Source organism: Neltuma alba, unplaced genomic scaffold, assembly GCF_004799145.2.
Source record: "Neltuma alba isolate B1F8T4 unplaced genomic scaffold, ASM479914v2 tig00011268_pilon, whole genome shotgun sequence".
NCBI lineage: Eukaryota > Viridiplantae > Streptophyta > Magnoliopsida > Fabales > Fabaceae > Neltuma > Neltuma alba.
In genome coordinates this window covers 27,466-54,938 of record NW_021635979.1, presented here as the reverse complement: position 1 = coordinate 54,938, position 27,473 = coordinate 27,466, and the positions used below count along the sequence as shown (strand labels likewise).

Here is a 27,473-nt window from a genome sequence, read left to right as displayed (position 1 = left end):
ACCATAAGAACTCAGTAACTAATTTGCAGGCTTTTTAGGATAAACATCGCGCAACGAAGAATATCCCTGGCAGGCACATCTACCCATTCCCCCGCGAGCCGGATTTTAATCGAAGCCTAACGTACAATCATTTTACCAATCCCAAGGGAACTGCCCGTACGATCACACACTCGGATATTCTTTGATACGTGCACAATCAGTATGTACTTATGAAGATTAGATCCGTTTATTGAACCAATTATACTGTACATAATTTTGTTTTGTTATAATTTATTTCATGACATATGGGATTAGATTTTCAAACATGAGAGAGCGTGTGAAAAGGAAAAAAAGTAGTATACTGTTTTGTCTTCGTAACTCAACATACTACCCCAAAAAATCGTTTTTTAATATTTCAACTGCATAGGCTGCTTGAACTTGTCACCATAAACGTTTGTCACGAAATTGGATGTATTTGGAATACTTGTTTCAGTCAAACAGTCAAACGCCACGAAATAGTCCCACAAATTAAAAAAAAAAAAAAAGGATCAATCCCATTGCAATGGAGGCACAGGAGAGCAAGACAATAAAATGCGGTGCAGCAAGCCCTGCTCAACAAATAGCGAAATTTGATCTTCAGTTTGATAGAAACAGGAAAAAAAAAAAAAAAGGGAAGTACAATATTCAACACGTTATTCGAAATTAAAGTAGCTTGTTTCACGCACCTCCACAGAAAGAACCAATAATCTAAATAGCAGTCAATAAACAAAGCAACAATCTCCCATGAAAGTTCAGTAACAGTTCACTCTATGGTCTTACAATCTGAATCAACCAATAACCTCATGAATGAAGTATTGGATTGAGTGACCCCTATAGTTAGTATACATAGTAGTAATAATATTTTTTCTAATAAGAATGGCATACCAATTCTTCTTCCTGGTTTAGGAAAATCCCGGTTTCCGACCCACAAATAGAAGGCACGGAAACCCTGCTGAATGTGGATGCTTCTCAAATCACAGCTAATTGCTAATTCTATATTTTGTATATACACTACTCTTCTACCAGCTGCTGATACAACTTCTATGCGCCTTCACAGTTCCATCTTCAACTGATTTGAGTGCAGAGTTGCTGTATCACAACATAAATTTTCAGTCTTAAAGTTGTCCTTTTCAATGTTTCCGGCATAGTTTAGTTAAAAATAAACTGTCTAGCCGCTTGTATTTTTTCATGATAACACCTGAAGTCCTTTCCCGCAATTTATAACTTCCTACAATAATCTAAGTGACAGAAACGCCAAATTTCATTTATTCAAATTTAATTACAACTTTCAAACGATCTTTAGACCTTTGGTGTTCAATTGTTTCATTTAGGGTGTGTTTGGATGAAACCAAACCGTGGTTTGAAAAAGTGATTCTGAAGAATAGATTCTGAGAAAAATAGATTCTGGAAAGAATAAATTTTATGAAAAAGTGATTTTGAGAAGTGAGAGTGTTTGGATAGTTGTTATCAGAAGCACTTTTTATATATACAAATTACTAAAAAAAAGACATAAATTAATATGATAATTACAGAGAAAATAGATTTTATGATATATTTTAATTTGAAGGAATAAAATTGTTAATAATATATTTTTTATTAACATAATTAATAATACATAAGATAATATAATTAATAAATAATAATATGTATATATATTTATAAAATATAAGATTAAATATGTTTATAAAAAAATATGTTTATAAAAAAAATAACAAGATACATATCCTATAGGCTCTCACACTCTCCCTTTTTTCTCCAAAAGTAAAAAAATTTTGCTTTTTCCAAAACCATGGTTTTGGAGCCAAAACCATGGTTTTGGCCCAAAACCATGATTTGGGCAAAATGGGGTGGTGTTTGGGTGACTTATCACCCAAACCATGGTTTGGGTCCCCAAACCATGGTTTGGGGTGTCACCCAAACGGTGCCTTAATCGGTTTAAAAGAAGAAGATAGAAGGCGGCAAATAGTTCCAATATCTGGAGACTTGTGGAAGCCCAATGCCAATGGCTATAGGAAACAATACGGATGAAGTTAGAACTAGAAAAGCTTTTGCGATTTGGGCTTTTAAGATGGACGCATATGCAGTTAAAGCTGTAGCCAAGAGCCTAAGATGTACCTGAATTTGCTGACGAGTCATAACTCAAAAAAGAGTTATCTGGAGTGATAAAGTTATGGTTTCCTCCTTCTCTGCCCCAAAGTGGTTGGTGGAATGCATCAACATGCCACTGTTGTTGATATTGCTGTCTGTTTCCATTGACTGGGATTTCCGGCCACATCAAAGGTGCAACCGTGCTGGGGAAATTACAATCCATGAGAGATGCACCCTATGAGTTAACGAAGGAGAACTGTCAGCTACTATAAATTAATTAAATTCCAGGATCCACTAATCCTATTTAAGGATATAAAGGCACAATGACGTTAATCACAAAGTTAGAGTGCTCATAATCAGGTCAGATTCATGAAATATAGAGCAAGACCTGTGTGTGAGAGTGTGTGTCAACTGAAGAGAAAGCTTTAATCGGCTCGGCTGACATTCATTTTCATAAATCAATTCACATTTCTCAGTAGGTCCGGCGCAACATCTTGCAGAATGAATAGAATCACAATGTTTGAGTTTTGACTACGAACCATTTTCTTTCATTTACACTGCCGCCAGCCCCAAGTTCAAGTTCACCATTTGAAAATTTTGAACAAAGAACCATATCAAACATAAATACAATTAGATGGGATTATCATCACATAAAAGTTGCTTTTTTACTGGTTAGCATCACATTTGATTTCTCTTTCTAGAGAAGGGGGAAGCAAATCAGCTAAGAATGCAAGATCTTCTATATTCCATTCCAGCAACTTCATAAAGCGAAAAAAATTAACTTGTCCATTGCACCACAAGACTCCCCAAAGCCAAAAACAAATAAACATATTTTCGGAAATAGAAAAGATCATTGAGGAAGTGAGATCAATTATTACTTACTTCTGTAGCCAATATGCTGTCAAGGTTGAAGTCAATTCTTGGATTAACCGTGGCCAATTTCATTGATAAGAACTGAAATCAGAGTGACTCAATCAGCAGAAGATCATGTCGATATTAGATAACTTAAACTTCACTACATTGCGTCATCAATACCAAAATCCTTATTCCTTCTAATCTTCTGCCATTAGTAACACTTTCGGTATCAGTTCAGTTGCCATGCCAACTCAGTTAGACACAACGATGTTTCAAGAAAACATTTTCTGCAAATTGTCTGTCACTTTATATCGTCATATATCTACACTAAACTAAGCAATGCGCAATTCTAGGAGTCTGCTATTTCAAGCCACAAGTCCACAATGCAGGACTTGCTATTGAACGAAACTCACCTTCCTTTTCTTGGGGAAAAAAATAATTAAAGGGAAATGGTAAATCATGAAGTCCAAAATGAATAAGATTGGGACTGCTTAAAGATTTAGGGCTTACGGTTAAGTAATATTTTTTTGTTTTCATTGAGTGGATTAGGACCGCCAAAATATTCCATAATCTCATAGAAGCCATACAGACTGTCGATTTTGAGGGTTCAGAAAAACGGCCATGGCGTAAACTTTATCCATAGTTATATTCAGTACCAGCTAATGACAACCTAGCCTTCCAATGGTTTCTTAAACAATTTTGGAAAATGTCTTAGGGGTCTGACCTCCACTTGTCGCTGTAGAGATTGCACATGGTTGATGATTTCATCCAGAACCAATGCAGTTCCCGATATCTGTAGAGCAAATCTTTTTCAAGTCAGATATCTAGTTGCTTGCATCAATAACTACCACGGAAAAACATTAACACAATTGAAATGATGCCCCGCAGGATCTTTGTCTATGTAATTAAAACTTCATAACCCAAAGTAAACAATGTGCAAGTTATGGCTTAAATTCAGGAGACAATTTAGTAGGCTCATAGATCATGACTCTGGAGTATATCTAAGCCCGACATTTAATCCAAGTCAGTTTGGTGTCTTGAAGTTGAACACTTGAATTATTATCCCCCGTAGATAAACCCCAGGAGCAATTCTTCAAAAGCATGTATGAAACAACATAAATCAGATGCTGCACGATGATAAATTATCTAGTAGCCAAACACCAAGTCAAGCCCACACTCCCTAATATTATCAGTACACCTCAAACTACTCAAAATAAGCCCCCCCCCCCACAAAAAAAAAAAAGGAGTGATGAATCCTAAGGTTTGTATTTAACTTGCGTTTAGATGACATTCATTTAACATGTACAATATCCCAAGCCACTTAGGGCTGCCGTTAGGTAGATGCGCCAAAAGTATGAACTGTTTTCTCATCTTCTTTTTCGTCATCCCACAATGATGTATACCGAACTCGGAGATAATGGCATCATCACCTTCACAAGAAGGGATTAAAACTTCAATTATACAAGGGACCCACGGATACGAGTTTCAAGTTTCAACATGACAGCAATATGTGTCTCCCAGACGTTAAAGCCAGAATAACTCCAGGGAAAAACCCCTCCACCACCCCACAAGCCCACCCTCCTGTCTCTTCAAAATGCCAAGAGGCCGAAGAAAGGCAAGAAAGTGATTGGCTTAAGCTTCCAGCATAGCACATGACATATTCTGTCATATTTGAAGCATAATTACAAGTTCATTTAAAAAATTGACTAACATACGCGATATTCTTGATGTCAATCATAATACATGTTCATAAAAAAAAAATGACAAATATGCAATCTTCCTTATGTAAATTTTTCTACCGGTTATGAACAGCTTCTTTCAGATTCATGTCCAAACTTTTTTTTTTTTTTTTGACCAAGTATTCATGTCCAAACTTGAAACCCCAAAAGTCGGATAAACCCATCAATGGAGACACTCTACTACCTCCTACAGGAACATCACCGGTGTGACCTCAGAATAGAATGACCGGGGTGCCAGATTAGGGGACCTCAAAAATTGAGATGACTACTTTAGCCTTAGAAAAGACTTGTAACCAATCTCCCAAAATGCCAGCGAAATTACATAAATGCCACGTTGAGACCCACTGAGAAGTGGGCACTTTTCTTGATGTAAAAGCAAGCATTTTTTGGGTGAAAAGGTGACAATGACAAGAACCGTTGTTTAATACATAATTGCGCTCTTGGGAGACGAATTAATCAGATAATAATAGGCCTTTCCGAAAAATTAATAAAGCATAATTAATTAATCCTGGGAACCGAGGATTAGAAATACTGAAGGGACCGACCTTGTTGCAGCCGGGGACCAGCTCTTGTAAAAGCTTCATCCGAGCATTTATCTTCTCTCTCCTAGCCTATATAATTTGATAATAAAATTATATTATAAAAGAAATTTACTTCAGCGAAAATAAATTTTGACCAAAAAAATAATTTTAATTTAATTATTGATGAGTGGTTAACGAAGATATTAGTCAGATTACCCTTTCTGCTAAGCTATGGCTGTCTGTAGCTTGACCTCGACGAGCTCGGACATGAACATAGGGAAGCTTTTCCGCTTCCCCGGAGGCCTCGTCGGCGACGCCCTTGCTCTTCTTTGAGGACACTTTAACCTGTTTTCACAGACTCCGTAATTACTTCAGGTTTCAAGCACTAATCTCACTCAAATTACCAAAAATAGAAACCCTAACCCTCCATTTGTAGCAATTAAGGTACCTTCTTCTCTCGCTCCTTCCTCTTTGCAGCCCTCTGGTTCGGGTTCTCTACGGTGGGATCAGAAGCACAGCCCTGCATTGGACTAGGATTCGAATCGCTCTCTGGGGGCTCATTCTTTACTTTATCCAAATTGGCACTCGAATTACGTCCAACCACGCTGGAATCCTCTGGGTTAGAGTTTTCCCCGGCAAACACAGAGAACTTGGCAGCGCGTTCAATCAAAGCGGCGTTCGCAGGAAAGGTTAAATTGCCACTGAAAGAGTGGAATAGATAGGGTTTCTGGTTGTTGATTTGGCATAGGGATTTCGCAGACGCGCTGCTAGTAGCGGCGGTTCCACCACAGTCCGGCGAGTGAAGGAGCTCCACGGCTTGCGGCGGCGGGAGTTCGAGAAGTGCAGTGAAGGAGCTGGCGTTTTCAGGGGGCGGTGCCATGATTCCCTGAATTTCCTGGTTGAACTGGATGGATTCAAGCGCGGTCTTGTCATGCTCACGAATAGCAAGACCGGATCCGGGCAGGCCTCCTGTAGTTTGCTCCATTATTGCTTAAAAATGATCCAAATTGTGAGGAGTAGAAGTTAATTCACCTCGAAATCTTGAGAAAGTCAAACGCCCAGATGATTAATTTGACTAATTATCAACTCTTATAATGTCAAACCAAATTATTCACTCCACACATTGAGGGAGTGATGGGATTGAGCAGTGAGTGGGAGTAAGTAAAGCAATGAAAGGAAGGAGGGGCAGGAATATGAAGGAGGAGGAGGAGGAGGAGGAGGAATGCAGGGGGAGATATAAAAAGAGGAGCTTCAATGGCGGGTCAATGCGGAGGTGGTCTGTGGTAGTCTCAGATTCTGTCTCAGAGATTGCTTCTGAGGCATTTGAAGTATAGGCTACGCTACCGGGGCGGGGGGGGGGGGAGTAGGGTGTGTGGAATTATACGGGTATCTGCAATTCATACAAGTGGGCAAGTATACGAGTGATGGCAACTCTCCCCGTACGGTTCTGACGATACAATTCGTTGCGCAAAGGCGAAAAGCAAAATTAGCTGGGGACCACCAAAAGCACTGCCCAACTCTGATTTTCAACTTTCATCTTTCCAACCCCTCCCTCCCTCCGTTTCCCGTTTTCATTTCTTTATTTTATATTACGGAGATTCGATCCCGCGACGTTGCCCCTCTCTCCCTCCCGTGAGATCCAAGCCCCTGCATGTCTTCCTCACAATAATCCCCCCTTCCCCTCTGACCTCATTATTAAGTATTGATTACTTCTATTACTTTACACGCCATGCAGTCCAATCGTACCCTCCCCACAAATAATTTATATCGATCCCCTAAATTGGTAAATTTATAAGCTTTTCTTCTCTCACCTCACTCTCTTGATTTTATATATAGTAATTCTCATGTGACCACTTAAGAACAAAGACAAAAATATTCAGTTCCATCTTTATTGTCTTCATAGCTTGTTACTTTACGTTCGCTCATTATATTGGGAAAGTTTCCTGCAAATCAAAATACTTACGATTTCACCAAGCACTAGGACCGCAAAACTGCCAAAAATAATGCTATTATGAGTCTTGAAATTCCAGCCGATGAAGTCTGAACACCATACTACAATTAATTCGATACCCCCCAAAAAAATTATTTAACCGCAGATGGAATTATTAAAGTCAAGGTCATGGGGCAAAAAAGAGTCCCCTAATTACGTAACGACTGACGAGTGATGCTGAATGCAAACCACCCAAAAAAAAAAAAAGGAACAGTGAACATTTTAGATTTGATTTAAACTTTCATGAAAAAATGACGACAACAATTATGAGATCACCGTCCGTGAATAAATGATTGCGGTTGCGGGAGAGTCCATAAAAAAATTAGAAGCTATTTGAACCGAGCTTAAAAATTTTTTTTTTTTTTTTAAAAAAAAAGCTCAAGTAAGAGAAGTGGACTGGACTGTGTGAGCGAAGATTGGGCCGTAAAACAGTGGTTCGGTCCCATAGGTTGGGGACCGGACGGGAACTAAGGCCCGACAGAGTTGTTAATCGTGGAAGATGACGCGTCCTTTTCTCGCATTTATACGCATTCCCCTCTTCCTCTTCTATTATTGTTGTTTGGGAAAAATTCAGTAAAATACCCTAAAATTGGTGTTTATCAATTCAGACACCTAATGTTTCAAAATGATAAAAAAATATATATTAAAATTATGAAATTTAAAGAAAATATAAAAATGCTGATTTGTTAATGTCATTGAAAAAACGTGTTGTTAATCTCAAAGGTAGATCTGTAATTTCATATTCAGGATTTATTATTTTCATATGAATTGTTGTCATTTTTAATTAATTTAATATTATATAAAATGTGTTATTAATCTTAAATTGAAATTTGTTATTTCACAATCAAAACTTATATTTTAAAATATATTATTCACAAAGAGACATTTTTATCATTTTTTTTAATTTCAAAATTTTAATTTGGATTTATTTTTTTTCCTCTATCATTTTATGTGCCTGAACTGAAAAATTCTAATTTGAGGGTTCCTTTTCTATAATTTTCTCTTGTTCTTTCTCTCCATTTTTTTTTTAATTTAATTTTTAAAGTTTCTTCCATTGCCCTGTCAACGTCCAAGTGACTCCCAACTCCAATTACTCATCTGCCCCTCGTATCTTTCGGAGGTAAAAAGAAAGAAAAAAGAGACAGGGCAGTAACGGGTTCCCAAGAAAAAGGTGAGCCCCCCCCACCCCAAATGGGAGCCCTCAGCTTTTGCCTCAACCGGAGTATTTCGTCGACCACACTTAGGAGGCCCTGTCGCCATCGCTGCTTCTCATTTTGATCAGAATTGGAGCATGCGATTATGTGATAATAGGAAATTAGTAATTATCCTGACAACTAATGACAGGACCACGAGTTGCTCGTTTCATTTGTTATTCCTTCTGTAAATCTTAGGTTTCCCCCCTTTATTCTACTAAACCATGTTCCCTGTACTTCGGAATATCTATCCTCGTTAGAAAAACACCATCTCCCCCCATTATTCTGCTCTTAATGCCTCAGATAATTGTGCACTCAAAAAATCACATCAAACCACTTCTTCCTGTTCTGTTCCCCCTTGTCTATGGTATTACAGGTGTTGGTTTGCACTGTAACACCATTTGAAAGCACAGTCCTTGCCTCTTTCTTTTTTATTTTTTTCAATTTCAGATGACTTTTTGTACAGAATTGTTATCTGTTGGAAAATATGATTATCCCATCATTATGATCATAGTAACAATAAAAACAGAGAGTCAAGGGGAATTTTGATGAAGGCTTTTGGAAGCAAAATTGTCGTTAGAAGAAGAGGGTTGTCATGACATCAAAGCAAACAAAAGTTGTGGTTTACTTTTTAGCCACCTCAATAAAGTCAAACGGTACATTTTAAAAAGGAAGGGGTGGAGGGGGGGGGAACTGAGGGAGAAAAAGGAATGGAAGAGAGCTCCCCGTCTAAGTATACTTTTCTTTCGTCATAATTTTGAAGTAACTTGAGAATTATTGAAAAGCTTCGAGTTCTCTTCAAAATTGCACCTGCTCTGTCTCTGCTGTACCCTTTTAATAGAAGGCGAGGTTTGGATAGCTCAAGCTGAATAATAAAAGCATTATGGCGACATTAAATAGATAAGTATAATTAGCTTAACAATAAATACTATTATGAGCAATAGTTAAACAATAAACAGGCATAGAGGGGGTGATTATGAAGTTGAGGCGTTGCAGGTGGAAGATGAGTAAGCAACAGAGTCGTGTTGTCCATATGCTAATTCACGCCTACTCTGAACTCTACACTACACGCTACCCTCCTCTTCCAATTTGGTAGTGGTACCTTCCCTATTCATTCATTTCTCCTTCTCTAATACGTACACCCCTATGTTGCCTTTTCCCTCCTATATCCCACCCTCTTCTCTTTCATTATTTGCTTCCTCTTCCATCCTCCACTTACCCACCCTCTTTGCCTTCCCCAGCTTCTTTCACTCCAACCTCCTCTTACAATCCCACTGTCGCCCTATTTTTTGACCATGCACTCACAATTGTGGTTGGTGCAAGCGCAATGCAATGCAGCCTGAACATGAATCAGACATGAGGTATAATGTTTTTGTACCATGTTTTAGAACATCAAGTTAAGGACTCTCTGTGAGGAGATTGAGGTGACATGTTCAAAGTGTGTGGCAGAGAAAGGTGAGGTTGGAGCAGCTCCAATAATAATAATAATAAGTGGTCCTGCGCCTCATCTTCACTATTTAAAGACCACCAGGGCTGCCATTTATTATGAACAACAAGCAGTAACGAGTCTGTCCCATGGGGAAGAGGTTGAGACTTAACCAAAGTTGCAGTACAACTGCTTGTTTCAGCGCTGTCACTGCCCGCCCAACCAACGACCCATCCCAATCCTCCATGGGACGTACGCGTACCTATTTCGTCCATTCCCATCAAGCTTCTCCTCTCCAACCTCCCGCCAACGCGCTTTTATGACCTTTTATCCCAACTAATTATTTGCCACTCCCGTGCTTCTTTTATGACGTTTCAAAAATCAGACGTACACTGCACAATATGGCTTCTTGAAGGAAAAACCTTGATTGGTGAGGGGCAGAACATCATTTATTATCTCCGCCTCGTTATAATAAGTCATCCATGAGCAGTATATATCATATTTTCGTCTCACCTTAAGAAAATATTGCTTTTTTATTAAACAATGTAAGAAATATTTTTTATTCGCATTTCACTAAGCATGGGAAATTATGTCTGAAAACTTGTTGTGCCTCTAAACTAGCCAAATTCAGGATGACTTACGAATCTTTTTGGAGGGTTGACTTTTGGCAGATAGAAAACAAACCGCAGTGAACTCGTTTTTAAATATATATATATATATATATATATGGGGGGGTAACGGGGAAGGAAAATTGGGAAGGAAAATCCGCTCAAAATGAATAAAAAAGAAAAGGGAAGGAGAAGGGTGGAAGACAGGATGCAGACAGAAGCTGACAAGAACAATTGGGCCTGTCGTGGAAGGAGACAAGGCCCATTAGGGTTGGAAAGGGCCTAGCGTGGTCGTGTGGGTCCACTTGAAAGAGTTGAGCAGGAATGGACGAGTGATGACTTCGAATTGTGATGCAGATTCGCGGATGATATGATATGAGTCCTAGGGTCCTACTCTCACTCACCCAGACAGCAGTTGGTAGCTTAGCACTGGATTCTTGTGTTTGTGGTTCAACACTGAATTGACATTTAATAGCCCGCTCCTTTCCTCTTCGTCCGGTAAAATGGGTCACCTTCACTTCACCTTCCTCTCCAGTAATTCCCGTCAAATCTTCTTCCACTAACTGCTTCTACGGTTCTACCCATTCACACATCCTCTATAACAAATCTCTCTGTCTCTCTCTCTCTCTGTTTTATTTGGGGACAATACATAAGAAAATACTTCAGCTCAAAAAAAAAAAATACATAAGAAAATACGGAGCGACAGGTGTAAACTACTAAACTGCGATGTTCATACTTATTTTCTTGTGATTTCATATTTTGTGTTCGTACCCAAGTTTCTTCATCCCAGCCCGTTTTCTTCTTACTATTGTTACATTATTTACTTAGGCATATACTGACAAGTGACAGCACTCGTCTTATTTTTCCTTTGTTTTTTTTTTAGGAGGGGGACGGGTTAGGAGGACTAGTAGAACAACCAAATAATACAGGTCCTCCAATGACTGGATTTTTTTATTTATGTGTTTATTAAGTACTAATAGAAGGAGATGGTTAAAAAGAGTACTAGCAGGAGCAGAGTTGTCTTTTTTCTTTGAATTGTTTTAAAAGAAACTTGTTGTCTTTTTTATCCTCATCATTGGTTTAATTGATTAGTCCTAGTTTGAATTACTGTGGAAGCGGCGAAAAACAGAAGACGCGGGCAGGGGAAGGCAGAAAGAAAGAAAGGATAGTGGAGAAAGAGATTGAGCGGATGGGGTGATGAAGTATTGAAGTTGACCAAATTCGCAAGTTATTCTTACGGGGACTTTTTGGACCACAGAAGATCTCCTCATAAATCACAATCCATCCCTCTCCCTCTCTCTATAAATTTTTTTTGTTTAGTGTAGAGATTAGAATCCTGAAACGAAAACGAAATGCATTATAATTAGATTTTTTGTTTGTCATCATTATGAATAAAATGCCCAAAGAGAAGAGAATGTCCGCTTCAGTGGGGCTCAAAGAGTGTGCAGCCCACGTGAAGAAGGCCCATTATATCTTGGGAGACAGTGACCTTGCCTCTCACGGAATTAAGTCTAACAGAAGAGACTAATCTCGTAAAATTTGACGAATCAAAATTCAAATGACAATGATTAAGATAGAATCGCTTGAAGGAAAAAAAAAAAAAAAAAACCCCTGCGTAGCAACGAAAACGGAGATAATGATAAATAACGCTGTGAAGTAGGAGCTGATATGGGACTGGCTGGGACTGTAGATGAAAATATAAGGGAACTCCACATTAAATGATGCAAATAAATAATAAAGTGGTTATGAGAGGAATGAGGAATCATTTTGGGGGTGGAGAACAGTTGGGCGGGCAGTATGAGAAGGTGAGTGGATCAGACATGTCTGGCAATAAGCATCTCTGCAATGGGAAACAGACCACAGAACATATTCATGAAATCAAATCAATCAGCTGAAAGAGGCATCACACTCCATCCCTTTGTGCCCAACTCCAGTATCTTTGATCTCCTCTCTTTCTTTCGCCCCGTCTCTTAAATTATATAAACCAAACACAACGGAATTAAAGTTCCTTTTTTTTTTTTAATATTCTCCCACCAAAATTATCTTCCCGCACAAACAAAATTTTGAAATATCTCGCCCTCTTTCCGGCTGTCTCTCCCTCTAGTCGAAATTAAAGAACACTAATCATTCATGGATTGAGACTATTTGTCAGTCATATTTTGTTTATAGTTGGGAATTTGGTCCTTGGCGATAAGAAGGGAAGAAACAGGGATGGAGGCGGTGGGAGGGGTAGTATGGGGAAGAGGGAAAGACAGCTAGAAATGGGGAGGATATTAGAGGAAAGGGAAGGAGAGGACATGACAGTGAGATTGGCGTAGCCGGGGGGCCCTCGTGAAAGTGACGCCGGGAGGCAGGGCACATCAGGCCTTAATGATAATGGGCCCGCAAGGGAAGACAGAGCCCAGAGGGAGAAAAGGACCCAACAGGTGAGAGGACGTCAGCAGAGGAAATTGGGTAGGGTCGGGGGCGCCCACCACACCACCACAACCACAGGGATCGGGAGTTATGAGTTGAAATGGAAAGGGTAATGTAAGTAATACAGAGCTGTAATGGGGATTACCAAGGAGAGAACAGGGGAGGAAGGCATAGACACAGTGCTGGGAAGGTGCCTACAGGATGTCGGGCGTTGGGGGTGGCCTCCTTCTCATTCTCAACTCATCTTTTCCCTCGACCTTCAATTTTAGGGCCTCACCTAATCTCACACATAACCCCAATGCCCACCTCTCTATATCTCTCTTTTACCCTTCCTTTCACTGCTCTTTCCACCACCATATCATTCAAAATTTAAAGCTATCTACTGATGCTTTGCTTTAATAATAATAATAATAATAATAGCCAGACCCTGCAGGATACAAAATACAGCACGCATCGTATTAATACATCTGAAATGGAACCGAGGAAGGAAAATCTCTAATATTTCTGACAACGTAATGCTTCTTTGCTCTTCCACTCTAGTGATGTTTCAGTCCAATAAGAAATTATCGGATTTTATTGCGGCATATACTACACTTCCACGTTTATGACATAACTTTCAGCACACCACATGCTCCTTTTTTCACCTTTTTTAAAATGAAATTCACTAGATTTTGAATCCCTTGCATCATATAAAGTTTATAGTCAGTCATATTATTTATAATTCATAAATAATATGAATTCTCGTTGATTTTATATTTGATACATTTAAGACTTGTTCATAATACTTATAACTAATTATATTATTGATCTTGTTCACCAAAAGAAAAAATTATATTATTGATCTATGCTTTACACGAAATCTAAGCGAGTCCATTTTTGTAGCTTATAAATAACGCAATTTCTAATGAGTTTTATATTATATGGAGGTAAAGAAAATTATGTGGTGAACAATCTCATATATTATACATAGCCCGCCTATCTCCGAACAAACGTTTTAATATCAACCGGGATGAGCTATAAGACCACAACATGAGACCGACTGAGAAAACGTTATCACCTTAGTCCTTCGCCTAATGATTCAGGAAATAGCTCCTCAACTTACTCATCAACCACAACTTAGAGGTCAGAACTAACACCTGCCCAAAAAAAAAAAAAGTAAAGAACTAAAGCGCATCGCACTATCGCTCCAAAAACGACGCCTATTTGGATCTTTTTATTATTTTCCGAAGAGACTAAGACCCGCACCAGAAAAGACCAACTCCTATCTCTAGGAGGCCCATCTAACCTACAACTTAATCAAGCCCAAGTAAACGCGTCTTGGACAGAAGCATCGCGAGTCTGTCCTCGAGCTTATATCACCATTGCAGCCCGCTATGGCTTCAGGTCCCTTCAATGGGAACATGTCCGACAACATAATGACTCAGGCAGGATATCTCTCTCCTACCTTTTGATGCTCAGCAAAGACTGGCTCATTTGATCCTCATGGTAAGCCCACGAAGGCTTAAATTGGAGGTCCCAAGTTTAAATGCCAAGCAGAAGCCAACCAGGAAAAAACAAAAAAAATTCCAAACCGATCAAGCCATGGCTGGACGTGATACGTCTTTCCCTTGGAATTGCGATTCAGCACCACCACATCAGGCAAACAAGCATACGAGAGGCTTTAGAAGATAAACCCTCTTTCACAGTTGATTCCGAGAAAAGCACAACTTTTTTTAACTAACTAGCAGAGTTAATGCCCAAGAGTTTTTACAACATGATGTAACATTCTAAGGAATGTGACTTCGAAAAAAGTAGATATGCTTTAGCTGACCTCTCCTTTATAGTTAAACATAAGTACGCAGGAGGCGGAATTAATAATATTCGTTCAAACGATGGTCATATCCCAAGTTGCCAATATTCATTCAAGCCATTGACAAACAAATCATTTTTTAATGCGCGGTTGACTTTAAAAGATAGTACAGACTGATCCACGAAAAAATAGACCAAGGAAGAGGCCAAAGAAACAGAAGCAACTTACAGAGTGATTGCTATATTGCTCAAAAAGTGGTTACATGAAGAATCATCAGTCATCATCAAGATCTAAATAGTACACAATAAATAACGTAAGCCTGCAAAGAGAAAGTGGGCAGAAAAATTTATCCTTTAGATTTCTCGGGGGTAACGAAGTTAGCCAGACATGAAGAATGTTATTCACAAAGCAAAATAAATAAATAAATGAACGTAGAACTAAAACGATACCACAGATCTATCCCACCCATGCAAGCACACATCTTAGTTATCCCCAGAAAAGGAAATGCGAAAAGAGGACCACAAGAGAAGAAGGGAGGAAAACATATCAAAATTGCATGGCGAGAGACAAGGCTACAGAACAGATGCCTTCTATAGCATTCAAATGTTCCATATTCAGAAATGGCTTATTAGAAGAAAGATGTTTTCAATGCTGCCCTGCACCAACCCACAACACCCCAGCCCTACACAAATATTCACGATCTTGAGATGTCAACAGCTGTTATGATTATGATAGAAAATTTCACAAATGTGTTCAAGGATCTTGACGTGGCTAGGTCAGTGAGGACTGAGAATGAAAAGTCTGACATCAAGTGCAAGAACCAACTTAAGTTAGAGGCAGACGAGATGCTTCAAGTCGTTCTGTCTTAAAGAAGCAACTAGGAAACTAAATGAATAACACTCTGATTTAGTGAAGCTGTGAAGTAGAGACTGTTCTTTCATGAGGTGCCCACTAAGTTCAGTCCACCTTCACTACCAGGCTATATTTCAACTCAACCAATGTTCAGGTCAGGCCAGACCCCATGTAGATAACAAGATGACTTAATAAAACTGAACTGAAACGAGATGAAGCAGAAAAGGCGGTCTGGCTAGATTAACTTTAATTTTGATGTTGTATGTCGACATCATAGCTGATACTAAAGGAAACGTTGCATTCTACACATTTAGTACTACCACAAGATGTATGTCTTCTTTCATACATGCCATTAGTGACATCTGCACACACTATTACATACTCATCAATATGGCTTGCATCATTTCTTCTCTCAATTAGCAAATTCTGTGAGATTATATCCATTATTCTGAGAAAGAAAAAAAATCATATGCTTTAGGTTATCCAATGAGAACTTCAGGTGTTTGATCTAAAATGCAGATTCTAAGATAAGCCAGCTGGTCCCTCCCAGAAAACTTTAATTAAAAGGTACACTTGATAATATGCGGGGAGAAATCACACGTCGAAGGACAAAAGACCAGAATGTGCTATGTTAAGAACATGACAAACCTGAATACCGTGATGAGGAGGAGAGATAAGTAGAAGGCAAGCTTGACAATCCGATATTTCTTCTCAGCATTAAGTACCCTGAACACTTCGGTGACATCAAGGAGATGCTGCCGCTTCACATACCTAAGTCGTTGAAAGAAGATAATCATGCCAGGGAAACATATGAATCCCTAGGCTACATTCATATGAAGCGCCAGACAAAAAATAAAAACAGAAAAAAAAATCACAGATAGTAATTCATTTTTCACTCAAATGCACGGCATTGTAAATTCGTTTATAGATTTCCACATTACAGTCAACATTTTTATTGATTAAAAAGTAAACAAATTCGAAACGGGAAGGTGGATGGCACATTGAACACATCTTCCAGAAGCATCCAACCAGGAAATAATGAAATGTGATGAAAATTTAAGCAAAAATAACAGCAATAACAGGAGAGAGAAACTTATCCCTACCAAACATAATAAGAAGCATCACGCGAGGGAAAAAATTCTTGGAAGATTAAAAATCAAACTTACAGCATAACATGATAGCAAGTAAGGGGCACGGTCAACAAAAACATGAACCAGTGCCCTGTGAAGAGGAAGAGGGCGCACAGTAGCCCCTGCCCAATAAACTCAGGAAGGACGAAGTAATTGATCCGAGATGAAGCATCATAGGGGTTGACGTAATCAGCTTCCAAGTCTGTTAAGATCAAAACCTGGGACCAGAAGGAAAACGAATCAGAACTTACGATTCACTAAGCAAGAAAAGAATCAGAGTGAATCGTGTATTGCAATCAAACTGGCAACAAAATTTATCTTTTTGGGGGGTAAAAAGAGAGAAATGGGGAGGAGGAATAGTTGGTAAAGTAAACAATACCTGGTAGAAAGTGGAGGCGAGGAGGGCAATGTTGAGAGGAAAACAGATTAGAAGCCAAAAAAGCAGAGTCCAACCCATCAAAATAAGAAGGAGCAGAACAGGAACACGCAGGTGCCGAGTAAGTAGGGTTTCTAATAAAAAGTGGAGGGAGACCGTGCAAGCTGCAAGAATCCCAAATTCAAAACATGGAAGTTTTGGTGCCCTCTTTCAGTGTTTGACGCAATATATTGGTACCGTTCACCGGTCGCACTCTCCTCTTCCTTTATTCTTAGTAATTCTTTTGCGTCCGATTAATATAAATTAAATTCTTTTCCACATTAATCGAGTTGTTATCAAATTAAATTGGCTTAAACCTCTCTCTCTCTCCCCCTCTCCCTCCCTCCCGGGATAAACAGGTCTGCTTAGGGGGTGTGTTTGGATGAAACCAAACCGTGGTTTGGAAAAGTGATTCTGGAGAATAGATTCTGGAAAAAATAGATTCTGTGAAGAATAGATCTTGTAAAAAAGTGATTCTGAGAAGTGAGAGTGTTTGGATAGTTGTTATCAGAAGCACTTTTTATATATACAAATTACTAAAAAAAAGACATAAGTTAATATGATAATTACAGAAAAATAGATTTATGATATATTTTAATTTGAAGAAATAAAATTGTTAATAATATGTTTTTTACCAACATAATTAATAATACATAAGATAATATAATTAATAAATAATTAATGTCTATATATATTTATAAAATATAAGATTAAATATATTATAAAAAAATATGTTTATAAAAAAAATAACAAGATACATATCATATAGGCCCTCACACTCTCCCTTTTTTCTCCAAAAGCAAAAAAATTTTGCTTTTTCCAAAACCATGGTTTTAGAGTCAAAACCATGGTTTTGACCCAAAACCATGGTTTTGGTTTTTGGAGAGGTTGTTTGGGTAGCATTTTCCCCAAACCATGGTTTGGGGTGCTATCCAAACAGAGCCTTAGACTTTTTGAAGTTAAAAAATTAGCCCATCAATTTTAAAAATCATCATTCTCGGTAAAATGACAGCGTGATAGTACTGTAGAACAGTCTATGTAATAATGAAACGGGCGGATTTTGATTTTTTTTTTCCCGGTAACATTTTATCTTAGCCAATCTGAGTGAGATCATTATTTAATACTCATTCTTAATATAAGACATAATTATTAAGTTAATTTTAATCTTAAATATAATACCTATTTTTTATATTTATCATTTTTTTCTAAATTACCTTTATGGATACTCTCTTAACTATAATCAAGTAAGTAAAGGAGGGAGGATATTAAAAAAGATGATTATAGTGTTTTAAAAAAAACTTGTCACATTTCTTATAATTAACTAATTTTTTTAATTTTTTTAATCTAATTAAATTAGTTAAATATGTCTTATATTAAGAATATTTTATAGACGTAGGTAGGTGGGAACGTGTTGTGATTTTTTGCATACCCAATTATGCTAACTGCTAAGCGCATAAACCTATCGAAGGAAGATGCTGATGCCTGGTGCATGTTTTTTTAATTTTTCACGTGGCCTTGTTTGGAGTCGGGAAAATCCTTCTCACAGTGAACTCTCGAAAGCGGAGATTGACCAGACCAGTGAGTTTAGTTCTTTTTTTTTTTGCCAACACAGTGAGTTTAGTTCCAAAGCATGTTTTGGATTCCGTCGTGGATCGCCCTATATTTTAGATGAGATATTTCTCCTGGTCAAGAAATATGCTGCTACGTTCATGTGGAGAGAGACATACGCGTACAAGAACGTTGGGGTTTGGAGTTCCAATTAGCGGGCCTCACTAACACGTCTTGTGCATTTATGTCTCCTCGCAGCACATCTTTTCACCCTAAAATAATCCAAATCCTTTTCAAACCGTGTCAAGATTGAGTTTTGAAAATGACAAGATCAACTCCTTCTTCGTTAGTTTCCTGGTCCTCCCCATCAGATAATGACTTCTATCTGGGTTCCTTCATTTTGTTGGGTTTCAGCCAGACGGGTTCACCAGCATTCTTCTGCGGTTCTACCTATTCTTCTACCCTTGATTGCCTTTCAGTAAAGCCCACCCAGGCAAGGTGGCTACGCGCTTCAACGACACCCACTAAGGTTGGGAAGCAAGCCCAGCCATTCATTATGGGCTTTTGATGTAAAATTTAAACACCCACAAGAACAAGGCTTCCAAAAATATAAAATTTACAGAGATCAGATCACAGCAAATCAATGTCACTCACAAATTATGATTAATACTTATCATTTACCGAATTGTTATAGAGTGTATAAATAGTTTCTATAAATTGGAAAATCAACCAGTATATTGATTTTACTTAAATTTTTCATTTACTTCTAAAAGACAGACGAGTGAAGCAAAATTCTAAATTATTAAACTTGTATTAGGATATGGCATTTGTGATGGCACAGAAATCAACCCCTTTTCGTCCCTATCCTGCGTTTGTCGGGTGAGGGTTAATATTGGAGTTAGGGGGATGTGCGGGCCGATCTAACATTGGATGATGGGCCTGATATGTCACTGCGATTGCCGCCTCTGAATAAAAGGCAAAAGAAAAATTTTAAAAAGGTGTTCGCGTGTATACGGTTTTTTTTAATATACAAGTATCTTTTTGATAAAAATAATTCTATTTGAGACATTATTATGTACTGAATCTAAATACCTCTCTTGACAATATTAAAACCTTGATTCGATCATGTTGTGAGGGGCTAACTCATTTTACTGCATCCAACACCTGTAGCTCACGTGTACATGTTTGTGTTCACAAAAAACACATTTTGTTGCAGCAGAGTGCAGTGGAGGGCATCGAATTTTGGTCCACTCTTTCATCTATTCTGTCCCTCTGCCCTCCTCGGCTCTACTTTCTTCTTCCGTGATACTGGCACGGGACCACTGTCTTTTTAATTTATTTTGCCCTGTCTTCGATTTATCGTCAGATGGTGGAACTAGATTCCATCCAATAATTAAAAGCTGCTTCTCTGTGAATAATAATAATAATAATGCATCATGACATCATTCATCGCGTATATGTGTTATTATCGATGTCTCCGGAATATATACATGTAAAATAAGAACTCCACATTAATATTCTATCCTGTAACCCTTCTTAGCATTCCCCTTTTCCCAATCCCACCCCTACTTCGCCTGATAATAAGCGACGCCATTCCCATTATCCTTATCGATTTGTTTTGGACCAGACCCAAACGCCCAGATCAGATCCAAACTTGAGATGTTATGGCGAAGCTTTGATCCAAGCAGGACAAGTTTCGTGAAGGACGGAGATGTTTGACCACGACTTTAACACATAAAGTACACATCCCGAAATGTTTTTACAAGTCTCTTTTATCTAAAAAACAGCATTTCATCTCAAATATTCTTAGCGATGCCTTGGATCCCTACAGCCAAGTAAAATGACCGTGGGAGGAAGAATAGCCTCCGTGCATGGGGACTTTATTTGACCGCGCCCTCAATATATACTCATTTTCATTAAATTCCCTGTCGTTGTTTAATTTGTAGTCAAGAGATATTTTTAAAAGAAATAACCACAAATAGATATCTAGAGCGGAGACTAACTTCCGCACATTCCATCTTCGCTGGATATTGTGCCCTCAACCTGACCCAATTTAGATTCTGCGCTCTTCTCCCTTCCTTTACTCGAGAACGTAACTTCCCATCAACATCATCATCATTATTATTATCAGCAAGTTGACTTCCGTTTTGAACGAGTCTCTGCTGAACAAGGAATCCCAATGGCAAAGTGGGTACACTAAAAATGACTGATAAATTTAAGTAATGTTATATTCAATTTCAATCCAACTTTTTTCCCTCTTTCGTTCTTTTGGTAATCTTGATGGAGAGTAATAATTAAATAGGAAACGTTTATCTCTGGAAAGACGGCGCCAGAGACAAGGCCCAGTGAAAGCGAAAGCGAAAGCGATGAGGCCGCCATAAGAGGCAAAGGCCCCCTCACGGCGGTCACGTCAATATATTTTCCGCCGAAAAAAAAAAAATTATCCAGCTACTGCGACTTTTTTATTCTCTGCCTAACGCCGTCATCCTTCACGCGTTCGATCTTTTTCCCTTTTATTTTTTTCAATTAATATTTATCTTCAAATAATTCCAACAATTTCGATGCGTCTGTCAAACATTTTTTTTAAAAATATTCAAAAAATTATTGAAGGTGACAATTACACCTACCAAAAATTGTATTTTATCTTGACAAGATAATCATGTCCTGCTTCTGCCCCCAGAATAATGAAAATATTTTATCTGGAACCCTTGGACTTTTAATTAACATGATGCTGGGTTAGTATGACTGATTCAGTGTCCTCAAAACCGGGGGTCGGTAATAACTCGTTGCAAGTTCGCATGCAGTATTATATTATACTCTCCATTCTGCAGTATTAATCCATTATTAATTATTCAAAGATTCTTACTCTGCTCTGTTCTTGACACCGATCTGCTAATTATAATACCATCTGTTTAATCATAATTTTACTTACTACTAACTGATTGTTACGACCCGCCCACTCTAAGTTTAAGATGCGCTACCTCATGTTTAACATAAGAATTTGTTTGACATTCAATTTAATCATAAATATAAGATTTTAATATTTATCCTCTCATATTCATCTGTTTTTTCTTAATATAATACTTGTAGTTATTATACATGTTAAATATTTTATTAAATAATAATTTAGCTAATATAAATGATTAGCAGATAATATTTTAGAGAAGACAGCACATATTTAATAGTCAAATAGTTTTTATATTAAGTACTATGCACCAAGCAAAAATTTGCTCGGCCGTCAATGCAGATTTAGTCATCACTGCATGCGTCGATGTCCATAGACTCCGCACTTGCACTTAATTTAGGAACTCTCTCCATCGTTTCGTTCCTATTCATAACGAATTCGTCCTTTCATTTTTCACGTCACAGTGAAATAATTATTGAAACTACTCGGTATGATTATGCAATTACACATCACTTGTGGGTTTATAATTATTAGACGTGGGTAAAACTCCTAAAATCCGTCCAAATGTATGCTTTTTTTGTTTGCAACTGGCATAATATTTGTAGTACCATCTAAAACTGCAACGCTGTTAGTCTTCGATCGGGTTTCCATAAAATGCAAATTAAAAGCGAAAAATTACAATTCGTGATGGCGGCGTGTCACGATGGGGCTCTATTATGGATAGAAATCTAATATATTCAATCTAAGCGACCAATAATGGCTATCACCACCGGGTTCCCAACTGCTGACCATGACGTCAAATTCGAACATCTCAATGCAATTAAATCAACGGCCTGCTCATCACTTATTTTTATTTAAAACGTTCTTTATCTAAGAACGCAGATCTGCTTACAACCATCTACGGAGACGTAAATATTTGGATTAGGCCATACTACAGAGAAGTTATCATATTGAATTATATCATCCATGAATTATAAAAAAAAAAGTACCTTTTAAATTATATAAAATATACGAAGCTCACACTATGTGATGAATATTACAATTTCCACTAGCCACCTGATTAAACCTGTCAGATATTTCAATCTCCAATAGAATAGAAAATAAGAATGTTTATATGTAAGAGGTAAGGTTAGTGGTGGGTAGCTTTGTTCAATTACTGTGCGGCTCCGGCCGCTGGGGTGTGTTAGTGGTATAGATTATAAATAAGACAACTTTCTGCAAAAAGGAAAAATACTTTTTCATAAGTAACAACAATAAATAGATAGTGCATTAGGCTTTGTTAATTGTTACTTTTGTGAAAGTTGACCCATAAGCTTATGCGAAGGAGAAGAGAGGATGTGGTGAGGGCATAACTGTACTCGTAAATATTTAAATGAATGAATCACTAACTCAAAGGAGGGGCACCGGGGAATGGGACGTCAGTGGATGTCTTCCTGTACTTTGTTATTGGCTGAACTGGCGGCAGCACCAGGCCACCAGCATCAGTATATTGCCTTCGTCCCTTCTCTGTCTCTCCTTCCCTTTCTCCATTCTCTTGTTCTGTGTCTGTGTGCTCTTTCATTCGTGTGATTTTATTTGCTTCCCAAAGCAATTCTACAGCTGCACCTAATCACCTCTGCATAACATAATCTGCCTGTCATTCTCACAGGATCTTTGTATCTATTCTTCACCTTTCAGCTTTTTTCCTTCCCGAGCTATCTAGGGTTTTGTTCCCTTTGGATGCTTCTTTTACAAGATCTTATCCCGCCCTGCTTAGAGAGTAAGCTGAAAATTCCCCTCAGAAAGTTAAAAGAAGAAAGAAGACAATCAAAATTCTCAGAATTTTATTGGATAAAGCGGCGGGTCTTTTAGATAACGATTCTCGGGTCTGCGATGTGCGGGTGACTTTTACCTTTGCGGAAAAGCTATAATAATCAGGAACAGGGCCAACAACAGAGGCATTTATGGATTTGAATTCGCATCAGAATTATCTGCCCCAGCCGCATCAATCCAATTCAGGATTGGCTCGGTTTCGCTCTGCGCCCAGCTCGCTTCTCGCTAATTTCAGACAAGCTGCTGAATCTGTTAAATCCGAGAGACGAATTTCGAGATTCGCAAACAGCAGTAATAGCAACGATACGGCGTCGTCAAGCTTTCAAGAATTCGAATCCGAACACAAGCCCCCTAAATCTCCATCGGAGGCTGCTCTGAGCCGTATGAATTCCCAGCAAGGCTATAGTGGCAGCGGGCTGCCACCTCACTATCCAAGGCATAGTTCTTCTTACAGTTCTTCCATGGACACCTCCTTTGGACAGATGGGTTCAATTGGAATGGATCACGTAACTCAGCCGAAAAGCTTTGCTTCGCCTCTTCTTAGGCAAAGTAGCTCCCCTGCTGGTCTTTTCTCCAACATCTCATTTGCTAATGGTACAGTAGTTCTTCTGCTTCCTTTGCAGGCTGCTTTTTAGCAAAGCTCTGGCATTCTTTCAATTATCTTGTTACCTCGGAAATAGAAATTGCATCCGCAACATAACAAATTGCGTCGAAATTAGACTTCACAATTTGATAGTATGATTGATTGACTATTAGGAGTATATGGAATTCTAGCTCAAGGAATTAAACAAAATTTGATACTGTTCTGGACAAGTGATTCCATTATATGATTATTTGGGATCTGGTGATCCGAATTGCATATGCCTCTGCGGTTGCTCTTTTTAATTTACATTTCAGCTCACTCTGATTTCTTATCGCAAATCAATTCCACTGGCTGTCGTGTAGTCATAAACGTCAGATTGTGAATTTTAAAAAGTATATTTGATACACGATGATCGTGGTTTCATTTTGAGGACCCATAAAGTAACGATAGATGCCCGACCCTGTTTCTTTCTTAAAGGGAAATATAATTGATTTTCGTGGCTTAATAAAATACCGAGAGGTTAACTGTAAATTGCAGCGTATGGCTCCAACAAAGGGATAAGAAACTATGGCGGGATGAACGGCAGTAGCAATGATGGACTTACTCCATCTATCAACAACGGATTGAAGAATCAGATTGGCTTCTCATCAAGAAGTAGCTCCCTAGGAGCCCTGTCCCACATCTCTGAAAATGAATGTGAGGGTACTGGAGCAACGAGCCCAGATGATGGTAGAGTGGGAGCTAATAACAGTGGCGATACTCGGTATTATGGCCCTGGCTTTCCTTATGCTTCTTGGAATGATACCTCATATGTGTCAGAAAATCTCCCTGGTTTTAAAAGAGATCAAACTGGCAATGAAAAGGTGTACTCTGACGTTCAGGTATGCATATCGGCTGCTCAGTTTTTCGGGGCCCGTAGTTTTTATGTATATGTTTTCACCCAATTCTGTTTATTCGATTTCCCTCTTCTTGATATAAACAAGTTGATTTGTTCAGAATATTGAGCCTGGAAGTCGGGTTAATGTATTATCGCATCACTTGAGTTTGCCAAAAACCCCATCACATATGGCTGCTGTGGAGAAGTTTCTTCAATTCCCAGATTCTGTGCCTTGTAAAATAAGAGCAAAGCGGGGCTGCGCCACTCATCCACGAAGCATAGCCGAAAGGGTAGGGTTTTATCTCTGCGCCAACGCCAGTTAAATATGGCAGTGCTTGTTTGTATCGTGCAGAGTGAAGTAATTAATTAGTTCTTTGCTAAAAGTATGAGAAATAACTTAAGATGATTCTGAGAACAAGTTATTATGATACAGGTCAGAAGAACTCGTATCAGTGAGCGAATGAAGAAGTTACAAGATCTTGTCCCAAACATGGACAAGGTAAGATTCATGATTCGCATTTTTATAATCTGTATGTGGGAAGCTTGTCATTGTATGAATTTGTTCTTGGCAGCAAACGAACACGGCAGACATGTTGGACTTGGCTGTTGTGTATATTAAAGATCTTCAGAAACAATTCAAGGTACGTAAGGAGAAATTAAGTTTGCCCAGAATTATGATGGTCTAATTGATGACTTTGCGTCTGCACTCACATAATGAATGAAATTCTGCAGACTCTGAGTGAGAAACGGGCAAATTGCAAATGTACTAACGCGCGGAAAGCACATGGAAATTAAGAGGGTTCACTAACATATAATGAACAAAGCTTGCAAAGAAGGGTTTTGTATGCTGAAAAGTAAGTAGAAAGCAGCCGCATATAAATGTTTTGTTATAGTCATTGGATGATACAGAAAGCTTGTAGCTCTTAACCAACGCATTCAGGTTCTTTGAATTTTGTACAGCTTAATTCTGATGATGTATGCCTATTAAGTTATGTAATACAGTAATAGTATCTTTTTCTCTCTTATTAGAATTTTGATCGGTTAAATGTTTGTATTTTTGGGTATATTTCGTTTGGAGTTGGGTGATAGTTGTCTCACAAGTGCATTTGACTTGATTGCGAGGCAATTGGGTGAAGCAATAGAACTAATGAAGAGCTGTGTGTGTGGGCGGGCGCATATTCTTTTTGTCCAGGGTGCTGCATGAACGAAATTAATACACAGATGGCCCACCAAATAATAAAGAAATGAAGAACTAGCGTCAGCGGATAGAGCGTTGATATGGGGAGTTAAACAGGAGGATAGCTATTCATAGAAGGGGTTACAAATTGGAGCCTGCACACAGTTTCGTGGTTGACGGAGGATGGGGACTCTTAGAGCACAAAACAAGTAAAAATATGGGCGCCCACCTTATGGATTTTGCCCAGACAGGAGTCAAGAATCAGGACCCTCTTGTTGGCTTCATGGGGTTCCACGCTCAACAAAACCCCTCCCGTTCGTTCTCTGTTAAAACATTTAAACTAGACTTCAAATTTAGATTTAATTTTTTTTATAATATATTGTACTCTCTCTTTCATTTGAAAAATTTACAAAGGGATAGGAGCAAAACAAAATGTGCAAATAACTTTTATTTCACAAAAATCAAAGTTAGAATTTAGGGAAGATATCTAACACTATTTAACACTCAAGTAACGCAGACGTGCAAGTGAAATAATGTGTCTGTCACTAGTGAACCCTAAGAAAAAAACTATTTGTGAATTTTTCATCCTCAAGCATAATCTGACCTTAAAATTTTTATATGTTAACTATGAAGTGTAATCAATGTCAATCAATCAATATTCAATAAAAAGTAGAAAAATTATAATGATTATCGATTTCTAAATCATGAGCAGTATATATGGTTGTTCAGGTATTTGAGGGGATGCTTCATGCTTGTATATATGAGTGTAGTTACCCCAATGACCCCCCTCCTCCTCATCCATGGTCGTCCGCCTCCATGATTTGCGGCGGCACCTCGTCCCAGAGCCGCCTCCTATCCCACATTATCAAGTTCAGATATGCAAGGCCGTTGGCACATGCCCGACTCTGGCATCCCGTGGCAGGTCCATGACCATTTGCAGTTTCCTCATCATAAGCCGACCACCACCTCACTTCCTCTGCAAACCCAACCACTGAACCACCCTTATAAAAACCAAGTAGATCTTACAATTATTGCTTATATTAAACGCACCTTACGATACCGGGGGGATTAATTAGTCTCCGTATTCCTTTAAATCAGAGTATTACTTTATGGAGTTGGTCGCAAGTCTTTTTCCTTCTTTTTTGAACTATGGAGTACAGTAATATTTTAGTATATAGAGTTAAAAATATATTATTTTGATGATTATAGCTGGTCCAAGCACGATCAATTTGATGAAATGACTAGCAGTTGGAATTTAAAAGAAACGATTAGAATGACAAATCAAATGGGGTGTTCTCATTTAGTATACGAAAGAGGTAGGAGAGGGAATATGACAGACAGTACGGGGAGAATCATTTTCTTGCTTGAACATCATATGACTCGTGGCTACCTCGCATTGATTCATTCCTCTCGTGTCTGATATCATCAAGATTGACAAATGGGGCGCTCTTTCTTTTTTAAACACGCTAATCCCCTTTTACTCCCTTATTCCGCGAAACTCTACAGTAAATCCCACATATATCTCGAATCTT

At 38.4% G+C, this 27,473-nt stretch overlaps 3 protein-coding genes across 7 annotated transcripts; 1 reads left to right on the top strand and 2 right to left on the bottom strand.

The window, feature by feature from the left end:
* Positions 1-651: 651 nt before the first annotated feature.
* LOC114763261 (transcription factor bHLH48-like) lies at positions 652-24,036 on the bottom strand. Of its 2 annotated transcripts, XM_028952888.1 has the most exons (8): positions 24,026-24,036; positions 5,670-6,190; positions 5,438-5,566; positions 5,246-5,311; positions 3,686-3,754; positions 2,989-3,060; positions 2,134-2,341; positions 652-1,107 (listed from the first exon to the last, which is right to left on the bottom strand). In XM_028952888.1, exons 2-8 carry the CDS (start codon positions 6,099-6,101, stop codon positions 1,070-1,072), a joined length of 1,014 nt encoding a protein of 337 aa, XP_028808721.1. In that variant the 5' UTR covers positions 6,102-6,190; positions 24,026-24,036; the 3' UTR covers positions 652-1,069. The 2 variants fall into 2 exon arrangements, with proteins under 2 accessions (XP_028808721.1, XP_028808720.1); XM_028952887.1 differs by lacking the exon at positions 24,026-24,036 and having other exon boundaries at positions 5,670-6,712.
* On the bottom strand, positions 12,198-17,200 carry LOC114763262 (protein cornichon homolog 1-like). 4 transcript variants are annotated; one of them, XM_028952890.1, is made up of 5 exons: positions 17,004-17,200; positions 16,661-16,842; positions 16,143-16,265; positions 14,871-14,961; positions 12,198-12,278 (listed from the first exon to the last, which is right to left on the bottom strand). In XM_028952890.1, exons 1-4 carry the CDS (start codon positions 17,079-17,081, stop codon positions 14,916-14,918), a joined length of 429 nt encoding a protein of 142 aa, XP_028808723.1. In that variant the 5' UTR covers positions 17,082-17,200; the 3' UTR covers positions 12,198-12,278; positions 14,871-14,915. The 4 variants fall into 4 exon arrangements, with proteins under 4 accessions (XP_028808723.1, XP_028808724.1, XP_028808725.1 ...); XM_028952891.1 differs by lacking the exon at positions 12,198-12,278 and adding an exon at positions 13,260-13,280; XM_028952892.1 differs by lacking the exon at positions 12,198-12,278 and adding an exon at positions 13,968-13,989.
* Positions 22,878-25,810, top strand: LOC114763256 (transcription factor bHLH130-like). Its single transcript, XM_028952877.1, has 6 exons — positions 22,878-23,898; positions 24,416-24,768; positions 24,884-25,054; positions 25,198-25,263; positions 25,337-25,405; positions 25,497-25,810. Exons 1-6 carry the CDS (start codon positions 23,436-23,438, stop codon positions 25,557-25,559), a joined length of 1,185 nt encoding a protein of 394 aa, XP_028808710.1. The 5' UTR covers positions 22,878-23,435; the 3' UTR covers positions 25,560-25,810.
* Positions 25,811-27,473: the final 1,663 nt, after the last annotated feature.

Bases quoted from the DNA above. Each gene is read 5' to 3' on its own strand.
- LOC114763262 (XM_028952890.1), bottom strand. From the start codon at position 17,081: ATGGGTTGGACTCTGCTTTTTTGGCTTCTAATCTGTTTTCCTCTCAAC. The intron at 16,843-17,003 runs GTATTGTTTACT...TTCTGGTCCCAG, and splicing joins TCGCCTCCACTTTCTACCAG to GTTTTGATCTTAACAGACTT. The intron at 14,962-16,142 runs GTTTGTCATGTT...TTCTCTTTGCAG, and splicing joins CTCCTCATCACGGTATTCAG to GCTTACGTTATTTATTGTGT.
- LOC114763256 (XM_028952877.1), top strand. From the start codon at position 23,436: ATGGATTTGAATTCGCATCAGAATTATCTGCCCCAGCCGCATCAATCC. The intron at 23,899-24,415 runs GTACAGTAGTTC...GAGGTTAACTGT, and splicing joins CAACATCTCATTTGCTAATG to AAATTGCAGCGTATGGCTCC. The intron at 25,055-25,197 runs GTAGGGTTTTAT...ATTATGATACAG, and splicing joins CACGAAGCATAGCCGAAAGG to GTCAGAAGAACTCGTATCAG.
- LOC114763261 (XM_028952887.1), bottom strand. From the start codon at position 6,206: ATGGAGCAAACTACAGGAGGCCTGCCCGGATCCGGTCTTGCTATTCGT. The intron at 5,312-5,437 runs GTAATCTGACTA...CAAATTATATAG, and splicing joins GCCATAGCTTAGCAGAAAGG to GCTAGGAGAGAGAAGATAAA. The intron at 1,108-2,133 runs GTACATCTTAGG...GTTGTGATACAG, and splicing joins TGACTCGTCAGCAAATTCAG to CAACTCTGCACTCAAATCAG.